Source organism: Pavona decussata, unplaced genomic scaffold (genome assembly GCF_977016875.1).
Source record: "Pavona decussata unplaced genomic scaffold, jaPavDecu1.1 SCAFFOLD_140, whole genome shotgun sequence".
NCBI classification, from domain to species: Eukaryota; Metazoa; Cnidaria; class Anthozoa; order Scleractinia; family Agariciidae; genus Pavona; species Pavona decussata.
In genome coordinates this window covers 133,342-153,362 of record NW_028145553.1, presented here as the reverse complement: position 1 = coordinate 153,362, position 20,021 = coordinate 133,342, and the positions used below count along the sequence as shown (strand labels likewise).

The 20,021-nt window shown below is 40.6% G+C and overlaps 2 protein-coding genes across 4 annotated transcripts in view; one reads left to right on the top strand and one right to left on the bottom strand.

Annotated features, from left to right (window-relative positions):
• Positions 1 to 20,021, top strand: part of LOC146466772 (18S rRNA (guanine-N(7))-methyltransferase-like) — an 84,762-nt gene that overhangs the window by 48,821 nt on the left and 15,920 nt on the right. The window contains exons 11-12 of one of the 3 annotated variants that reach the window (XM_085126618.1): positions 13,213 to 13,302; positions 14,093 to 14,161. The exons of the other annotated variants lie outside the window; for them this stretch is intronic. Of the exons in view, the coding sequence (XP_084982744.1) occupies positions 13,213 to 13,264 (52 nt within the window). The 3' untranslated portion in view covers positions 13,265 to 13,302; positions 14,093 to 14,161. Of the gene's footprint in view, positions 1 to 13,212; positions 13,303 to 14,092; positions 14,162 to 20,021 lie in introns of those variants that run through there. 3 annotated transcript variants of the gene reach the window in all.
• The window catches only part of LOC146466773 (E3 ubiquitin-protein ligase TRIM71-like), a 74,898-nt gene that overhangs the window by 40,141 nt on the left and 14,736 nt on the right, over positions 1 to 20,021 (bottom strand). The window lies entirely within an intron of this gene.

Here is a 20,021-nt window from a genome sequence, read left to right as displayed (position 1 = left end):
ATTTCGCCGAGACATGGAGATTTGAGCACAAGACCTCAAGCCCACGCTACCCTCAGTCGAACGGAAAAGCGGAGAACGCCGTGAAAGTTTGCAAAGCGCTGCTGAAGAAAGCACGAGCCGACAACAAAGATCCTCTACTGGCGTTCTTAGACTGGAGAAACACCCCGTCAGAAGGTTTAGGAACCTCACCAGTCCAACGTCTGATGGGCAGAAGAACACGAACGCTGTTGCCAACCCACACCAAACTGCTGGAGCCAAAAGTAGACAGCCAGACAGGAGACAAGTTGGCAAAGCGCAAAGCCATACAAGAGCAGCGGTACAACTCGAAGAGTCAACCGCTAACACCACTACAGCCAGGTCAAGCGATCAGAATGAAACTCCCTGGTGAAACTAAATGGTCTCTTGGAAGTTGTGTGAAGATTCTTCCAAACCGCTCGTATGAAGTAGAAGTTGCCGGTCGCCCCTACCGTCGCAACAGGCGTCAGCTCAGAACAACTGCTGAGACACCGCCACCTCCTTCTGTCGAAGAAGATCTTTCGCACGATCATCCACAGACTGCAAAGCCTCCCAGCACAAGTCAAGACGCAGAATTGGCTATCAATCCCGACCAGCCTGCTGTCCAACTGCGGAGGTCCTCCCGTATCAAGAAACCACCAGCTTGGCATGAGGATTATGTCATGAACACTTAACTTAACTTAACATGAACACTTAACTCAATTGCCAAACAAACAAACAAACATTTTCTCCGTGTAAAACAACAGCTCTAAACAAAGACAATTTTATGTGATAGCTGTTGTTTATATTACGTTGCTCTTTGTATACAGCTATTTCAATTAACGTTGTCGGATTAAAATCAAGCTAAAAGACAAGACCGCAATGTTTTGTGGGATTATTTTTTATGAATAGTTTCATCAAAATCATCCCTGCACGTGCAGGTCATTGTACTGCTAATTTTATAACAGCGCGCGTGCATCCTAATCTAATTCTTATTGGCGTCATCATGGTTCATTTCTCAACATACGCACGGCCATGCGTCCATCCGATGACGTGTGCAAGTCAGATGAAGGAAGCATGCGCGCGCTGTGTTATAAAAAACTTTTTACAGAGAGACAACACCATAAAAAACGTATATTTATAAGGGCTTGTCGAAGTTCATGACACGTTAAGATTAAACCAATATGAGAAACCACTTTCACCTTTTTTTTCAGAGAATTTTGTAATTAATCAGGAACAAAACCTGTTTTCCAGGAATCGCTTACTTTATTTTCACTATTTTATAAAAGAATTGGTTCATGCTTTTAGCTGTGCGTATATCGAGTTATGGATGCACTTAGGAAGTTTGGAGAGCACTCAAGAAGCTAGAGTTGCTCGAGGCGTAACTCTTACGCTTCTCTCGTGCTCTCCAAACTTCCCGCGTGCATCCATAACTCGATATACGCACGCCAAGCAAACGTGGGAAAAATAAAACCCTGTGCCTCTGATCGGAGTCGATCCCGTGCCCTTCCCGGTAAACAGGTCGGTTGTTTTCGCCACTGAGGTCCTGATAGACTCGTGGAAAGCCAGATCATTTATGACAGTCTCTTATCCCGACCTATCTCGCTGATAAATCAATTTACATGCTCACGGGGTGTCCTCTTGGTCTTTTACCATGCAGAAACTCAAAGAACATTTTTGTGAGGTGACTTCCTTCAGTAGACCTGTACCTTTTATAAGCTCTGTTTTCACTGGACCCCGATAAGCTGCAGCTCCATTGTTTTTGTGTCTAGGCACATTCTTTTGTTGTTTGTTCTTTTGTTCTCTCGACCAACAATGTCAGACGTTACAAACGGTGCCGGTCGCCCCATTTTGTTTACAATTCTTCAGCAGTAACCGCTGAATCTCGATCAGTGGAAACAGTGATAGGCTTCACGTATTACGCTGCTTATTGGTTACGGGATCTTTTCAACTTGTGTCGAGTGTAAAGCACTTGACCAAATTTAATAATTTTTCTAATTAGCCAAGAAGAAATAAATGTTGTTGTTGTTGTTGTTGTTGTTCGAGTGCTGCTCAATACTCATTGGGTCCAGCACTGTGGTTAAAAGTCCCAAATATTAAGCTTGGACTAGCTCTGCCTTGGGCCTTTACTGAAAGAAAACAAGAAAAAGGTTCGTCATGTCTCTGTATCAATACAAGACATGATTTTCCCTTGTTTGTTTCTATAAAAATACCGCAAGTAGCAATTATATCAAATTTTATTTTGACAATTGATAATTTAGTTAAGATACAATAACAAGTATAACTTGTTTCCTTATTCCCGAAACTAACACATAATAAATTGTGCTGATCAACGGAGTGAATTTCACATTTGAGATCAGTTTTGTCTATCATCCCTTTCATGCAGAGACAGAGCTAAAGTTCAGCGAGGAAAATCGATAAAAAAAGAGTAAATATTGGATTGAAAAAAAAGAAGGAAAGAAGAAGACGACAGGGAAAGTAAGGGAAATCTTTGTTACTAAAATGATAAACTGATGTCAATTGCAGTTTGCTATCATTGCAGAAACTGCTCAAATAAAGCAAAGGTGACAAAAGCTTTGAATAACTCTAAAAGAGTAGTTTTCAATAGAGTGTTGTTAAACCAAAACCAAAGAAATTACTCTGACCAATCACAACAAACGTAAACAGGGCAATGAGCCAATCAGAATTCGAAGCAAATATCTAACTGGTGCGAAGCGCGGGAAACTGCGTGCGAGGAAATCACGATTGGTTTTGCTTTTGTTTAATTGGTTAAGAAAGTGGCGCGAGTTTTGCCAACCAATCACTGCGCGCAATTATCCAAAACTTGAAGAAAGCAAACCTGAAATTATGCTACTAGTGCAGGAACTTGCGGATTTCAATCTTTGGCAATCTTGGGAAGTCAAAAAGTTATCTTTATAAATCCCGGGTTTCTGCCAACTTAATAGGGAGCTTGAGCAACGACGACGGCGACGGCAACGACAACGCCGCAAAACAATAGGTTTAATGAGCAACAACAATCACTCTGCACTTGCGTTTTACATTTTGGTACATTTCTTTGCCGTCCTCTGCAAAACAACAACGTGACATGACCACATTAAAGGTTTTGTGGAGAACGTGAACGCACGACGGTGAATTTTTCATTTTCTTTCTTAACTTGTACGCCACTCCTATCAATTTGGTTCCTGGATAGTTCGCCATTTTTGTAAAAGTTGAACGAGTTGAAATAATCGCGAAGTAGCACAAATGATATAAAGATATATTTTCAGGTGACGTTTTCGTTGCCGTTGCCGTCGCCGTTGCTTAAGCTCCCTAATATTACCTTAAGAAAGTGATTTATTATGAAGTCGGCGGCTAAGTGTCAGAAATATTCTGTTTCAGGGTACCCTTCGGAGGCTTGGGCATGCGGAATCTGGGTATTCTTGAGAAGAACCCAGGCTTCTCACACATGTTCAAGATCATTTGAAAATACCTAGTGTCATTTGTGCTCTGTTACATGAAAAAGTGCCCTTCATTTTGGCGAATTGGAGTTTACCTATTCGCTTTCGTGAACGATTTGAAGAGATGAACTACAATTATTTTTTATCAATTCTAGGGAAGTGAGGCCAGACTCCAATTTAATTAAGGCGCAAGCAAAAAATTCCCCTTCCACTAATTCAGGCGAGGAAAATTAAGCCAGTGGTGAATGCGTGTGTTACAGTAATCTACTGGGTATTGAAATGGTCATTGACAGCTCTGTGGATGTATAAGGTAACATTTGACATGGAAATAGTCTTTTCACGTGGACTATAACGAAAAGGCAATTTTAATAAAGACAAACAGATGGAAACTTGCTATAACTGTCTCTTAATTATCCCACCAAATGGTGTAGGGAACGTGAACGAGAGGGACAAAAATTGTTTGGCAAAAGCTGTGCTACGAAAACTTCAAAATACAACGATGATAACTTGCTAGGCCTTACCATTGAGAACCAAGTTGCAGAAGACATTGAACGAGTGGCAACCCGTCTGAAATTTATCTTGCCATGGAACATTGCGTTGCAAGCGAGTAACACAAAGAGGAAAATGTTCATCTTCTTTTCACAACGGTAAGACACTCAATAAACATGTCTCAATTCGTCAGCCGGTAGTTCTGCTTTCCTTGTTCATATCCGCATTGGTTAGAAATCCCCAGTTGAGCTGCATCTCGGCGTTAGGGACAAAGCCTACCATCTACAACCTGCCGTTAGCACCGTGATCGAAAAACATACGCTAATATCACCACGATAAACTTTATTTGGTTAAAATCCTTTTTGTATAAAGCCGTATTGATCATCAATTGTTATCAATAAGGCAAACTTGTATTCATGTCCTTTAAGGAACAAATAAAAGAAATAGCCAGCAAGATCATGTTATTGTCAGAACGAACGCAGATAAAACTGGCATCAAAGAGACCGTTTATAACATGTTGCTTCATAATCAGCTGAAGATACATGCAATTGTACGAATAAATAGTGACAAAGAACAGGCCACAAATTCATGATACCTCAAAAATGAAGTAGGCAGCGAGCCTGTGAACCCGGTTCACAGGCTTGCTGCCTAATGTGAACCTCACCAAATTAAACGACCTCTTTTAACTTCAGTTCACCACATGTGCACTTCCCCAAATATCGTCTCTCTCATGGATTGGAACTGAAACTCGTACGCTTGTGCATTTGCTCCCACAATCTCGTCCCCTGCAGAACTATCTATGCTTTCAAGGAATGGTGGCTCGGTGGAATGAAACCGTTGAATATCGGGCCTAAGTCGTTGTTCCGATGCTGAGCCGCTGTTAGTGGGTTTTTGTTCCAAATTCCGTGAGAATGGAAAACTTTTGCTGTTTACCTGGATATTGAATTGGGTTCGGCTGCGTTCATGTAAGGCCACGAAAAAAGGGTCCTGAACAGGTAAAATAGGAACCGGGATTTGTCCCTTTTAAACTGGAAAAATGGGATTTGACACAATGGGAATGGGATGTGATCACTGGAACTGGGAAAAATCATCTTGAAGCCGAGAATGTGAACATCTTTTACCTCCTGTTGTTAATCAAAGACTCCTGCAAGTCCACTCGTAAATGCGGAAGTGAACAGTTGTTACCGTAACGCAGAACTCGAACCAAACTACGCTACAAGGATTCGTGGACGCCATACGGGAATGAAGTGTGACGTGAAAGGTATAGAGCATTGTTCGCATTGTGTTTGGTTGGCCAAGGAGTCGAAATATCAATCGCATTTAACAAGAAAGCCATAATGGCTTAATAAGCAGCGTGGTCGAGTGGTTAGGGCATCAGACTTGGAATAAGGAAGTCCCTGGCGTTGTTTCTCTGTATCCCCGGGTTCAACTCCTCGGCTTTGTTTGTAAATAGCCAGCTGGTCTGCCTCCTGCCAGTTGGGATTTTTAACCAGGCTATGTTTTATTTGATTTGCTGTAGACATGCAAAAATTACAGTATTTTCCTTAGACTGTCCAAGACTATACTGCGCTTTAATATTTGCTTACTTTTTTTTTTTCAATTTTCCATGATAACTTAACAAAAAAAAAAAGCAATAAATCTTCATTTTGTCTATTTCGTGCTTGTTAATTTTTTTTTAGACTAAAAATACGATTAGGGACACTTCATAATGTAAATCTAGCAATCAAGTAGTGATTACTGGCTGATAATTGTGTTTTGGTTTTTTCTTATTTTCGTTATTCCTTCTTCTTTTATCTCAAACGATTGAAGTCCAAATGCAGAATAAAAGTTTCATTCCCACTCCAAACTGACCATCATCAAACATAATTACACGTCACACACATTGAAAAGCAAAAGTTACCATTTATTTACACCTCACTTCATGGTATATTACAATACTACTTGCAAGTAAATAAAAATTTACTTATGTCACAAAACATTCCGGCTCTTCCTTATAATGTTAATATTATAACAACTGGTATGCTGAAACCGTACAAAAGAGTGATATCACTTGAAAACATTTTTGTTGAACAGATTCATTTAATATCAATAGCTTCACCCTACAATATAATCATTTTCTATTTAACAAAATTCAGCTGCTTACAGTAAGTTACATAAGAGAAAATAAATTTAAGAAATTTTCTTGGCCTTTTGAGCCCTTACAAACTAAGAACATGACTGTTTCGTAATACAATAATAATATATAATGTAGATATATATATAGTAGAATGCAACAAATGTCAAAACCATCTTAGTTTTGAACTGCTCCACAGTATTTTCATTTACAAAATCTCTGTTGCCCAACAAAAACAATCAAATAAAAGACATCATTTGAGATGTAACCTGCTACTGGCCTCTAAAAAAAGGTACAGATAATTATTTCTCAAAATCGCCGTCTTACAAAAATTCAGAAATTTCTGAATCAACAATGAGAATTTTATCGATATCACAGGTGACATGTCAAATGAGCTCAAATATCTGGATTCGGTTGTTGCGGCAGTCACGCACAACTATCCTTCCATCACTAAGATTGGCTGTAGACTCTGGGCAATAGAACTCTCCTATCTCCCTTCCTTTTGCTCCAAACTTCGTTACAAACTTTCCGCTCAGCTCGAACACCTGAACCCTGTGATTCCATGAATCACAAACCATCAGATGTCCGTCTCTGTTGACCGACAAGTAACAAGGACAATTGAACTCACCCTCCTTGTTCCCCTTCTTACCGAATATAAACACAAAATTTCCCTCCAGATCAAACACTTTGATACAGTGTTCACCCTCGTCTGAGACTATAAAGTATTGCTCCGTCTGGATACAGTGATAGGGACGGGATAAAGAGCCTTGTCCGCCAAATTTACGTTTGAACTGCCCACGAGGGGAAAATATCTTAATAAATTTGTTACCTTTATCGGCCACAATAATATCACCGTTACTGGTGACAGATAAACCTACAGGTACCGGAAGCTGGTGATCAGAGTTTCCTTTGTCACCAAACTTGCTAAGAAACTCACCATTCCCACTGAACACCTGGACCCTATTGTTAAGATAGTCCGCAACTATAATGTTGCCATTGTTATCAAAAGCTATGCCTGAAGGGTATTCAAATTCACCCGGCGCAGGTCCCCCTCCACCAAACGATCTTAAGTGGGTTCCGTCACTACTGAATACCGATACCCTGTCATTACCCCACTCAGTTACTGCTATTTCATTTCGATTATTCACAGCCACCCCACATGGTACATTAAACTTTCCAACAGACTGCCCGCGTTCTCCAAAAGAAAGCACAGGCCAGAACCGTCTGATTTGGATCTGAACCTCAAAAGAACTGCCATGAACATGTTTCCCTTCAAACCCAGTAATGGCTTTTATCTTTATCTCTTTTTCTCTATATTTATTTGCTTTTCTCTTTATCCCAACCCCCTTAGTGGTTAACATGCTAAGTAGTTCTTTATGTTCAGTAAAATTAAACCGAGGTATGCGTTCAAGGTCACTTTTACCTTGGGATTCTTGCTCCTGAAGAATCGTGTCAAATGTTTCATTATATCCCAGGATTTCAGCGCTGGAACGTCGTCTCAAAAGTTGTTTGGTTTCCTCGATGTCTTTGATGGCTTCGATAGCTTCGCCTTTTCTCAACGCGAAACACTCGAGCGATTCTTTCGCTTGATTATCAACTTCGCTAAAAGTGTCCTGCTTCCTCGCTTCAATGACTGCCATCATCTGATCTGCAGTCGCCTGCACTTTGCTTTTTACGTCAGTTACTTGCGCCTGAACATCAATGCTGCCTTGGTCGAGCTCGCTGATTTCATTTCTCTTTTCCTCTGCTTTCTTGTGAAGCGATTCTATCAGAGACTCTATTCGTAGCCTGTGTTGATTTGCTCCATCTTCCAGAAGCACTTTGGCGTGACCATCGTGAAGTGTTACAACACAAGCGTTGCAAATGGCAACTTTACAGTCCTTGCAAAATAACTTAAGCGCTTTGTTGTCGTGGCGTTTAGTCTGGAAAAACGCTGGTCGCTTTAGCACGTCTTCAATGTCCTGATCTTGAAAGTCTTTTATCGCCAACACTCGACGTGCTTTATTTGTTTGGATGAAGTTGTGTGGCGAGATGCACTCTTCACACCAGAACGCATAGCACTGGAAACAGTAGAAACAGTTGGCGCTTCTCTTGTCGCAGTTTCCACATTTCGCGCCACTTGTGTTGCACTCTTTAAAGGCCAAGATATCCAGGAGGCTGTTTATTCTGAAGTTGGTGGGAAACTCGCTGGGATTTCCATTTTCTGGGATCCTAATTTCCTTGCGACATTCTGGACATGATATGACATTTTGTCTTGGACTCGTTCGATGAATCGCGTTTAGGCATTTAAGCCGGGATTTAAGACAGAAGCTGTGCAAGCAAGGCAGCTGTTTTGGCTCGGTAAAGGGTTACATACACACAGGACAGGATTCTTCATCCTGAAGATTATCGAGCAAAGTCTTGCTATCCATAATGAAGGACGCGAAGCGAAGGTTTGGAATTAAAAATAACGCAGTTAAGAGATCAAGGAAGTTTTGGTTGTTGACGGGATGTTATTTCTTTTCTGACTTTTAATACCGGTATGGACCAATCACAGAGCGGTCATTGCAATGTTTTGACGTTACATTGTATTAAGAATGGTTTCAAAAATATCCTGAATTTCTGGGAATTGTTTATGCGACCAAGAGAGCATGACAAAATGTTTTCACATGAGATTGCCTATGGGCAATGTTTGAGAGATTTACTAATTTTCTGCCTCTGTTTTCCTTTACACTCGTGAGGCTTTATTCTTTAAAGTTGGTTTTCTTTTTGCCCCAGAGAGGGCGTAAATAAGACTTTAAGTCAACTGAGAGAAAGGTTTTAATTTCCAATATCACGCTGTCGAGACACGGAATTAAATCAAGAAATGTAGAAATCCTAACTTCCTTTTTAGTCCCTACGGAAGCTCGTTTGACACAAACTTGTGGTTGAACGAAATGTTCATTTAATTAACTCCTGCCTATGAAAAAAACCCTCCGGTGGGGAGTAGGGTGAAAAGAAAAGTCTCTCTCCGGCCGGCCTTCCTTCTCGACCCTTTAGTGTAGGAAAACTATTACAATACTACATTGAATTGGCTTTGCAGGGCATGTTTATAACTGAAGGCTTATTTCATGGTAAGGGAAATATATTATTTGTTCTACTATTTATTGCTGATTAGATCATTTACGGCATAAGATCCGGCGCTTTTATTTTCGTTACTGAAAAAAAAATCCTGATTTTTACAATACTATATGTAAGATTTCACAAGCTCTTTTAATCTGCCGTGTCTTCTTTGATATTTCCTGATACATGAGATAAAAATAATACGTGTTTAAAACACAAACCGCAGCAAAATGATGAAATCATTTCAAATATCGCATTTTTCATTATTTTGGTCGTGTGTTTTTGATGCGAAGAATCAGAGGAGTTGTTCCAACTTTTAGGGGTTGAGGTGTCAAAATAAGATTCCTGCAAAAGGTACGTTCTGCAGTTTCATCATGGGCAATAGGAAACATGGGTTTCGACTAAATAAATATTACATTTATCTCACATAAAGTTGAATTACTCACAATGAAGTAGTATAGTCCGAAAACTGCCTCAAAAATGCTGTGTTCCCGGGTGTAAGAAAAAAGTTTACGAAGAGGATGGTGTTAAAATATCTTTCCATAAGTTCCCTGAAGACAGAGAACTGTTCAGGAAATGGATAGTTGTCATCCGAAGAGATGTTGGCAACTGAAAGAGTTTTATAGAGTGACTGATCATACGAGGGTTTGCTCAAGCGCTTTAAATCGAGTGATTATCTCACATTACTTACAGGCCGTAAAAAAAATGTTTAAACCGACAGAGAGTGTCGTCTATCTCGCTACTCGACCCAGATCGTCTGAGGCAGCCGGCATTTTGGAATAAGGTGTATGGAAGGAGTCGAAAACAATTTTGAAATATATGACTGGACTGAAATATTTGGGCTTTGAAATGCGCTTAGTTTATTGGATTGCTGTCAGCCAAACTGTATATTGAAAGCAATGACAATTTTTCCAAGTCAGATAAACAGAAGAAAGCCAAGAAGTAGATTAACGAAGCAAAAAGTTGCATTAATTTAATTTTTATTAAGGATTTTTACAAACATTACGTACTTGACGTATTGCAGTCCGGTCTTCCCAGCTTGAGCGAGCGCCAACTCCAGCTTCTTCGGATGGCTTCAACATAGTATGAAATTCGTTACAGTTCTGATACGGCAGTTAAATGACTTGCACTTCTAATAAGATTAAAGAGATATAGATATTTATGGCAACAATCGCTATAATGTACACAAGAAAACAAAATCGAACACTTTCAAGCGCTCAACTGGAGTAAACGTATTTTAAACGATGGTATTTTTTCCAAACCTGGAATGAAGTTAGTTCGTGGTTCCATGGCAAGGTTTTCAAAACAAACAACGAAATATTCCGGTGAAACACCTTCCAACTATAACCGAAATATTTTGAACTCGTAGCAACTCTTGGTTCCAGTTTATTTTCCGACACCTCTTCGTTACCAGACTTCTAGCGGCTTTTTAGAGCCCCAGGAGCGGGCACCCTTTGCTTCCTTACATGGAGATGGTCGTGGAGGGGGAATTGGGACAAAAATGTAATTGAATCGAGTTTCATGCCATTGGACCATTAACGCCATGCCACCGAATCATACATCATTCTATCCGACAATATGCTTCATGTCATTGGATCGGACTTCATTTTATTGGATCATACGTCATTCTATCGGATTATACACTTCATGTCATTGGATCGGACTTCATTTTATTGGATCATACGTCATTCTATCGGATTATACACTTCATGTCATTGGATCGGACTTCATTTTATTGGATCATAAGGACATGCTTGTTAGGGCAAAAGTATAAAGGCAGCGTTCATAAAAATGTACACCACATAACGCAGTGAGCCGTGCAGGCCTGTCATTTCTATTATTATCCTAATCATAAGTGAAATGAGATTATGGGATTGACGTAACTTTGGAAGGAGAGCTGCTTCAAACGTTCCCCCAAGCCTCACAACCAGTGAGCATAACCACTCCACCTTATACAAGCCATAATCAAGATCTGCATTGCAAGCCAGTTGATTCGTAACATCAAGAAGTACCGTTTTCATGTTGCTTTCTATAAGTTCTTGTGCTGTTCGACGTTGACCCTGCAGGTGAGCCACCATATTTGCTGTTACGTATCTGGAAAAGCAGTCTGGGAAACAAACTTTTTTCAATAAGCCGCTAGCCCGACGGAATGACGTTTCTGATCCAATGACATGAAGTTCGATCCAATGACATGAAGTGTATAATCCGATAGAATGACGTATGATCCAATAAACTGAAGTCCGATCCAATGACATGAAGCATATTGTCGGATAGAATGATGTATGATTCGGTGGCATGGCGTTAATGGTCCAATGGCATGAAACTCGATTCAATTACATTTTTGTCCCAATTCCCCCTCCTTAGAGATGGGCATAGTTTCTTCTTACGAGGTTCGCACCCGGGGGGGGGGGGGGGGGGTACTTCCCGGAATTCTTGGGGGGGGGGGGTGTGCCACCCGGTTCTTCAAATCCCGACCCTATTTCAGACCTAAACATGCCATTTTCCACACCCGTTTTCAGACCTGACCTCTAAAATTCATACCCGTTTTCAGACCTGATATTTATGCATCAGTGCCGAACGGAAGTTGACGCAAGGAGTAAAAGTAAGCTGGAATGACATAGTTTATCTATTTCTTTTTCTCGCTATCAGTTAGTCGTTCCAGTTACGTACTGAGAAGAAAAATATGTTTGTAAGCTTTCGTAAATGTTCCCCGCCCCAAAAACCCGACCCGATTTCAGACCGTAATTGTCAAAATCTATACCCTATTTCAGACCAAAACGGCTCAAAAACCATACCCTTTGGGGCGGCACATACCTATATACCTTATATAGGGGAGTACCCCCCCCCGGGGGGGGTTCGCATGATTGATCGAGTTTGGTTCGTACCCAGGGGGGATTGAGTTAACACTCGCGGGCTTAGTGGCCGCGCCTGGGATTTTAATAGGACGCCGGTTACCAAGACCGTAACGAATGCTGAATTTGTTTTGAGTCAAACGGCGCGTTGTTACTTGCTAATCAGGGCTATTCTACAAGAAATAAATGGGGAGAAACGACCAGAAAAGACTAAAGACTACTTTATTGTGAGTAATTCAACTATATTTGAGATAAATGTAATATTTATTTGGTCGAAACCCATGTTTCCTATTGCCCATGGTTTCATTTAGTGTGCGTACGCGTGGCTCGATCCTGAGACACACTCTTCCAAAACGTTTCAACGCAACCACTTCATTCAGTTGCCATATAAAAAGTATATCTAAACTTCTAAACAAACCATAAATGTTTTTTGTGAAAAGCCAGAAGATGACAAAAACTCGAAACTCTGAATTTTAGCAAAATCACAGCGTCAAGATGTTTAGCGACGCCGGATGTTTTGCAAACCTGGATACAGAATCAGTAAAATACTTGACCGACGGCACAATTGATCCTTACGGCAGTAAAACAGATGAAACCAAAAAAGTTGGATATAGGCCTGGAAGTGAATCCTTTTGTAATCCTTTTAAGCTTCTACGCTCTTGTAGACGGTAGACAATGTGCCGAAACCTAGTGTAAATCCAACATTTTTTTTTAAACATGACTGATGTTTTCGAGATGAGAAAAACAGAGGGATTTGACAGCATATCAGTGTGGGCATGGCCTCTGAATCTGATTCGAAGTAACTTTTTTTCAATTTTTTTAGTAATTTTGTTTTTAATTTTTTTTTTACAAATTCTACAACGGTAGGGAAATCGACAAGAGGACACTATGTCCTGCCATTCTTTTTTCGAGATGACAAAATTGAGGGAATTGAAAACATGACAGTGTAGGCAAGGCATAAAAAGTAAGTCAACGTGTAAAAGCAAAATATAATGTATTATGCGAAAATGTGGTTCACCGGCGAGAACTCGAACCCCGGTCTTTTGCGTTCAAGGCAGACGTGATATGATAACCACTGCAGTACAGGAGAAAAAAAATTACCTGTTTTGCTTTGCTAATTTCATTTGAAGAAACTTCAAACACAATTAGTTTATTTATATTTGGTTTTATTTTACAAATTCGCTAATGGCGGGTAAACAGACAAGAGGACATATTTCAGACCAGTTTTGTCTATCATCGCTTTCAGAGAAAGAGCTAAGGTTCCACGAGGAAAATCGATAAAAAAGAGTAAAGATTGAATTAAAGAAAAGAAGGAGAGAAGAAGACGGCAGGGACGGTGAGGGAAATCTTTGTTAAAGCGATGAAGTGATGTTAAGGGCAGTTTGGAACACAGAAGAAAGTTATTTAGCACACTGAAGTATTTTTTTCAAAAGTTCAGAAACTGCTCAAGTAAAGCAAGGGTAGCAAGAGCTTTAAATAATTTTAAAAGAGTAGTTTTCAATTAAGTGTTGTTAAATCAAAACCAAAGAAATTACTCTGATCAATCACAACAGACGTAAACAGCGCAATGAGCCAATCAGAATTCGAAACAAATATCTGTAACTGGTGCCAAGCGCGGGAAAATACGTGAGAGAAATGACGATTGGTTTTGGTTCTGTTTCGTTGGTTAAGAAGGTTTTGCCAACCAATCACTGAGCGCAATAAAGCAAAACTTGAACAAAGCAAACGCGAAATTACTTTTTGACACTCGGTTGAAAACCGCCTACTGGTGGAGAAGCTTGCGGATTTCAATCTCTGGCAATCTTGGGAAGTCAAAAGTTATCTCTATAAATCCCGGGTTTTTGCCAACTAAAAATTGCCTTAGGGAGCCTTGGCTATATTTAGTTGGCAGTCGTCGGCTAAGTGTCAGACATCTGTTTAGGCATCCTTCGGAGGCTTGGACAAAATGTTGGTATTCTTTTCACACATGTTATGATCATTTTAAAATACCTAGCGTCATTTGTGCCCAGTTACACGAAAAGCTGTCCTTCATCTTCGCCAATAGGAATAGTTATTCTTCTGACCTCGTTTTCGTGAACGATTTCAGTTTGATGAGATGAACTTCAATTATTTTTCCTTAATTCTAGGGAAGTGAGGCCAGACTCCAAGTACACGGGACGAAAAAGAAAATCTACCTTTTGACTGGTACGCGACCAGGGAATATGCCTTACCATTCAGGCCGGGAAAATTAAACCAGCAGCGAAATATGCGTTACGGTAATCTGCAGGGAATTGAATGGTCATCTACCGTTCTGTGGATGTGTATGGTCACATTTGACGTGAAAATAATCCTTTCACGTGGACTAACGAAAAGACAATCTTAATTATGACAAATAGATGGAAACATGCTGTACCTGGCTCTTAATATTCCTACCAAATGGTGTTGGGAAAATTAAAAAAGAAGGCCGAAAATTGTTTGGCAAAAGCTGTGTCACGTAATTAATTTTCAAAATAAAGTGATGATAACGGTTTGCGAGCCAAGTTGAAGGCGAGATTGAACGTGTATGTAACGTGTAACGCCACCTCTGAAATTATCTTACCAGAGTAACTGAACTGCGTTGCAGATAACATGAAAAGTAGTATATTCATCTGTTTTTCAAGACATTGTGAGACTGAATAAATGTCTCAATTCCTGGGTGACTCGTCTTTCCTAGTTCGCTCCCTCACTTTTCATCGCTCTTATGTTTTGGTGACCCTAGCTGTTGGCGTGGCCACAAGGTTGAGACCGATACAACGTGGAATTACGTTTTAGAGTGTACCATATTTCGGCTGCTTCTCTTATCATTTGTATTTGTTAAGCCGATCAGATCAACAATTGATCCCGCGTATACCAGCAAGATTAACGCCACGGTTGCTGCTTAGACTTTACTCACAAGGTTGAGGTCCGTCACTGCACCCAATCTTAGTTCGCTTCCTTAACTCCACCCTCCCCTCCCCCTCCCCACATCTTGTTCTAAGCACCTTTCCCACTGAATCCGGTTCTTCGCCTTCTTTCTTGGTGCCTGAACTGTTGAAGGCTCCAAAGTGGGGCCCTCGGAACATTCACCCCCGGCCCCGCACCAGCAACCCAAACTCCCCCTCCCCCTTCCCCCTGCACTAGCTAGCAGTGGTCTTCAGCGACGCTTTTTTTTAACTATTAACTAACTATTTTTCAACTATTATGTCAATGTGAGTGCACAAGTCCTTTAAACGAATGATCTCTTCGTCAAATTTTGTGGCGATTGCTCGGCTAGTTGTTCTAGTCAGGAAGGATCCAATCACCTTGACTTGCACTTGGTTGTCTCACTGGGAAAGTACCATCGACACATGCCCAACAAGTTTGTTGTTAGCTTGTTGTCACCGTTTTTTTCTTACTGTTTCAGTTTCTGCTATTGTTCTTGTTTTAAAATAAAAATATGAAAATTTTGCTTTGTACATTCGGTTGTATCTCAAAAAAAAAAAAATTAGCGCCCTGTCTCGAATAAGCGCCCTCTCTTGAGGTACCGCTACGGGCGCTAAATCGAATCACTATGGATATAAGGGGAGAAAACGAGGGGGCTGGGGAGGGGAAGATTGTGTCTTCTTTATTTTTGGTATGAAGGAGGGCTAGTATTTAAAGTGTACCTAACCCCAAAATGTTTTTTCTCTTAGATAAATCTTTACACCTGTTAGAAACATATTGCACTATTTAGCACCTTTTTATAACCAAATCTTGACTTTTTATAAGCTGTAAAAGTTACGAAATCTAGCCATCATCTGTCCCATGACCGAGCTAGAAAGGGGCATGGGTCTATTCCTTACTTGACGTCACAAACTGATTTGCATTGTATCAAGTCTTTGTGAAAATGCACGCAAAGCAGTTTGTGACGTCAAGTAAGGAATAGACCCATGCCCCTGACTAGCTCGGTCATGGGACAGATGATGGCTACATTTCGTAACTTTTACAGCCTATTAAAAGTCAAGATTTGGTTGAAAAAAGGCTCAATGCGCTTCGAACAGGTGCAAAGATTTATTTAAGCGAAAAAAAAAATTGGGGGCTAGGTGCACTTTAACTTTTCGTCAGGGGTAGGGATGAATAATAATAATAATAATAATAATAATAATAATAATAACAATAATAATAATAATAATCATTTCTTAAGCGCTAATTCAACTGAAGGTTTCAAATGCGCTTTACAAATGGTTTTAATTAAACAATATATATAGTGTTAAAAAGTAAACTGTAAAGGGATAAAAATTAGATCATAAACATCATGCGAACTAATTCTGTTAAAAATTAAAAATCGTATAAGATTTGTACTGGCGGGAACAGACTCATGCGAAAGTATTGACTGCGATCCCCATCTCAAGCTCAAAAGGGTCCCTATATTGTAACGCGCATAGAGGCCTGGGCCTGCCTCCCTTGATAATCTTGATCTTCCAAAACGGAAGTAACGCCCCAAAGGTTAACTTGAATTTTAACTGTTGTTACATGTTGTTAGAGACAGGGTTATCGGACCTGTCACCTGGGCCGGGTTGTTCGAAAGCTGATTAACCCTAATCTAGGATTAAAAGTTAATCGGGGTTTTCATCTCGCTCTTTAAAAGTGGTTTAAAGCCTAATTCCAAGCTAAAGGTAAAGAAAAGTCAAAGTCAAAACTGAGTGACAAAAATGTTTTGGAATAATCTTCACCGATTAGTAATTAAACTTGAATCAAAGTTCACATTAATCCAGGATTAGCTTAATCGGGCTTTGAACAACTGGGCCCTGGAGTTTTTCTAGGGACCGCTAAGTTGGGGGAACTTGTAAGTTCTGTTGCGCATGCCCGCCTTACATTCTCCTATCGCTAATCGAGACCCACTTCCTTTCTTTCTAAAGACAAGGGCTAAACGCTCGCCTTCTCGTGTTAACACTCGCGTTGGCAAACACAAATTGGTGTGTGAATGTCGAAAGAAGAGTCTGGAAACTATGTCGGTATTGGCACTAAAATACAATAAATTAAACAAACGAACGAGCGGATTGATGGACAAATGAATGAAGAAATAAACAAATAAACAAACAAACTACGTAAATAAACATGATCTTTCTATGAAACGATCACGACTGAAGCCAGTAGTAATGCTTCTATGTTAAACAAATAAAGCAACCAACTATTGGAAATGTTAACAAAAGATATATCCTTGCACGTTTTAGGCATGCGTACAAAGCAAGGCAAAAAGGCTCTCTGGTTTAACCTGAGTATACTCTTCCCCTTTTAGAGTAACAGTATTGAACAGTGCCAAGGCCTTCTCTGCTGGTTAGTGTAAAGCCTTTAGTTAACAAAGGTAGCACTTACTAGCTAAAGGGTAATAAACTAGTGGCTTTGAGCTTTGAGTATAAAGGGTACTGCAAAGAGCCTGTGATACCCCTTTGATGTATAGTACAGCCACGGTGCTGTTTGTTTCTTGTTTTTGGTGATGTTTTTCACCAATGAATATTGATTTCTGATGGAAACAAGAACTAGTAGTTTATGCATCAGTACCAGCAGAGCCCATACTAACCCCCGCCCCCGTCTGGGTATTGATCCCGGGAGGGGGGGGGGGGGGGCACTTGATCCATGTTTGGGTATAGGGGTGCCGCTGGGGGTTTGAAACCCTGACCCTGTTTAGGACGAAAATAACCTTAAATACCTACCCTGTGTAGGACAATGCCCTCTATTTTAAGGCCCTATTTAGGACAAACGACAACATCTAGCTCTTGTCTTACACAAGTGTTTATTAGCAATAGTAATAACATTTCAAGGCCCACTATCACTTACCGGACGTGATGTTTCACGCATTGAAACGCGAATACCAATCACAACAGATAAAAAAATACACTTCCTAGAAGTGATGGCGAAAAATCCCAAAATTTCGCATTAACAGCGGTGAACCTCAAGTGGAAACGTCTCTGATTTCGGATTGCCAAACACTTGACGACAGTCTTGCAACCATACCCTGTCTAGGACGGGTCCAGGATAGACTCGCTTGAAATTGTATACCCTGTTCGGGGCAGAGGGGCCAAAAACCATACCCTATCCAGCGGCACGTCCCCGTATAGCCCATATAGGGGAGTACCCCCCCCCCCCCGGGTATTGATGAGGCATTTTTCCTCACTGTACGTCCCAGGGGCCGGGTATTTGTCCACCCCAGAGCCAGGTGGGCTCAGTCAAATGAGACAATTATCGAAGCATAAAAGTGAATTTCATAATATTTTGCTATTGTCGCCGTCGGGATTTGTTCTTACATATAATGGAAAATTGAAACTTTTTCGGAAATAGTTATGTTTCTGTTGTTTGAATTTCGAAAGGGAAATGCATTAAATAGTAATGCTCGGCCTACAAGCCAGCTTGCTTCTTGCTCCCTAATCCCTGCCTAGGTAAGCTCACTTGCACACGATCAACTACACCCTCATGAAACTGTACAATAGTGACATTATTTATTCTTACTAAGATTAAAAGTACAATTCATAGGAGACAGCGTGGTCGAGTGGTTAGGGCGTCAGACTTGGAATAAGGAAGTCCCTGGAGTTGTTTCTCGGTAGCCCCGCGGGTTCAACTCCTCGGCTTTGTTTGTAAATAGCCAGCTGGGATTCCTAACCATGTTATGTTCTATTTGAAATATTTCTTTGCTTCTTCCTGTTTTGTTTCATTATCCCTGTTAAGTATATTCAGGAGCCATAATCAGGGATGGACACCATAACGAGATGCCATTTTGACTTGTGGGCTTGTCCCCTTGTGTTGCACCAAAAAATCCCCTTGCGCCATATGCGCGTGCGCGCACGCGTAAATGGCCAGGATCGCACGTGTAGAAATTTAAATTTTTTTTTACCGTTCAAAATGGCGTCCAAATTTTAAATTCTGCCAGGGAATATCTCCTCGGTGCCCACATTTAAGATATAAGACTCTCACAACGCCAAGGTAACAATTGAAAAAAGACGGGGAAAGTTGTTAAAATTGCTAGTTTGATGTTAAGGAAATAAATTTATCCTGCGAACTTGAAAAAAAGAAAGAGTTTGAGAACAGATAAGAGCGTGTTTATAGCTGTCTTGTGCCTTCGATGACCATAGAAAACGAATAGACATTAATATCAGTCTTACGTGTAATACTTCTTGAAATCAGTAAGCCAACAGCCGTCATAAGAAGCAGTGAGAAATCGAGAAACTCATTTGTGACCGATGTTGAAAAATTTGACACTGATCTGTAAACGAATTCCGCTCAATTCGACAGCTTTTAGCTTGACTACGTAATTTCTGCCAATATACTGATTTTTTTTAACCTTTCGCTCGGTAATCCCTACCTTGTTTAACCATTACCTGTTTCACAGGCACTCAGGCTGAGCATTTAAAGTTTTTTATGCTAAACCTTGGCCGGCTTACTACGCAAAATCATATACACTCGTAAAATGACAGTTTACAAAATTAGGTGGAAGTGACGAATTTTCATGCCGGTGAGCGCGTAGAAACACTTTTGAGAGGATGACTTTAACTCGTCTCCTCAAGGATTTACCACCAATTTGAAATAAATGGTTGAAACTGACTTCTCGAAGAAAAATTTTAAAAGTTTATATATATCAGTATCGCGGAGAATATTTTATATTTGTACTGTAAGGTTTAATGTTTTCTACTCAGCCAGGAGAATTTCCTGGAGTTGTCCCCAATGCTTTAGTTTGGCAGTCTTAGTTTTTAGGTATTTAGACTGGGCCAGAGCAGAGCACCCCGCTAGCACATGAGCCAGAGTCTCACGCTCATGAGATTTCCCACACAGTCTACAAGTGACGTCGCCCTGCGCTGCACCTGTTTTGTGGACTATGTACACCTTAGTGGGCGAAAGCTGCTCGTACAGCACCGCTACCCAAGCGATTGTATGGGTAGGAGCACAGGCCCAATCACGCAACCAAGCAAAGCATCCACTCTGATTTATCTCACCGTCCTGCCTCCTAGCCTGCAAGAACCCTCCATGCCACTTCTCCTCCAGGATCTTCTTTTTCAGCTTCTCCATATCTGCCTTCTTGAAGTGTTCTTTCACCTTTGGCCCATTAAT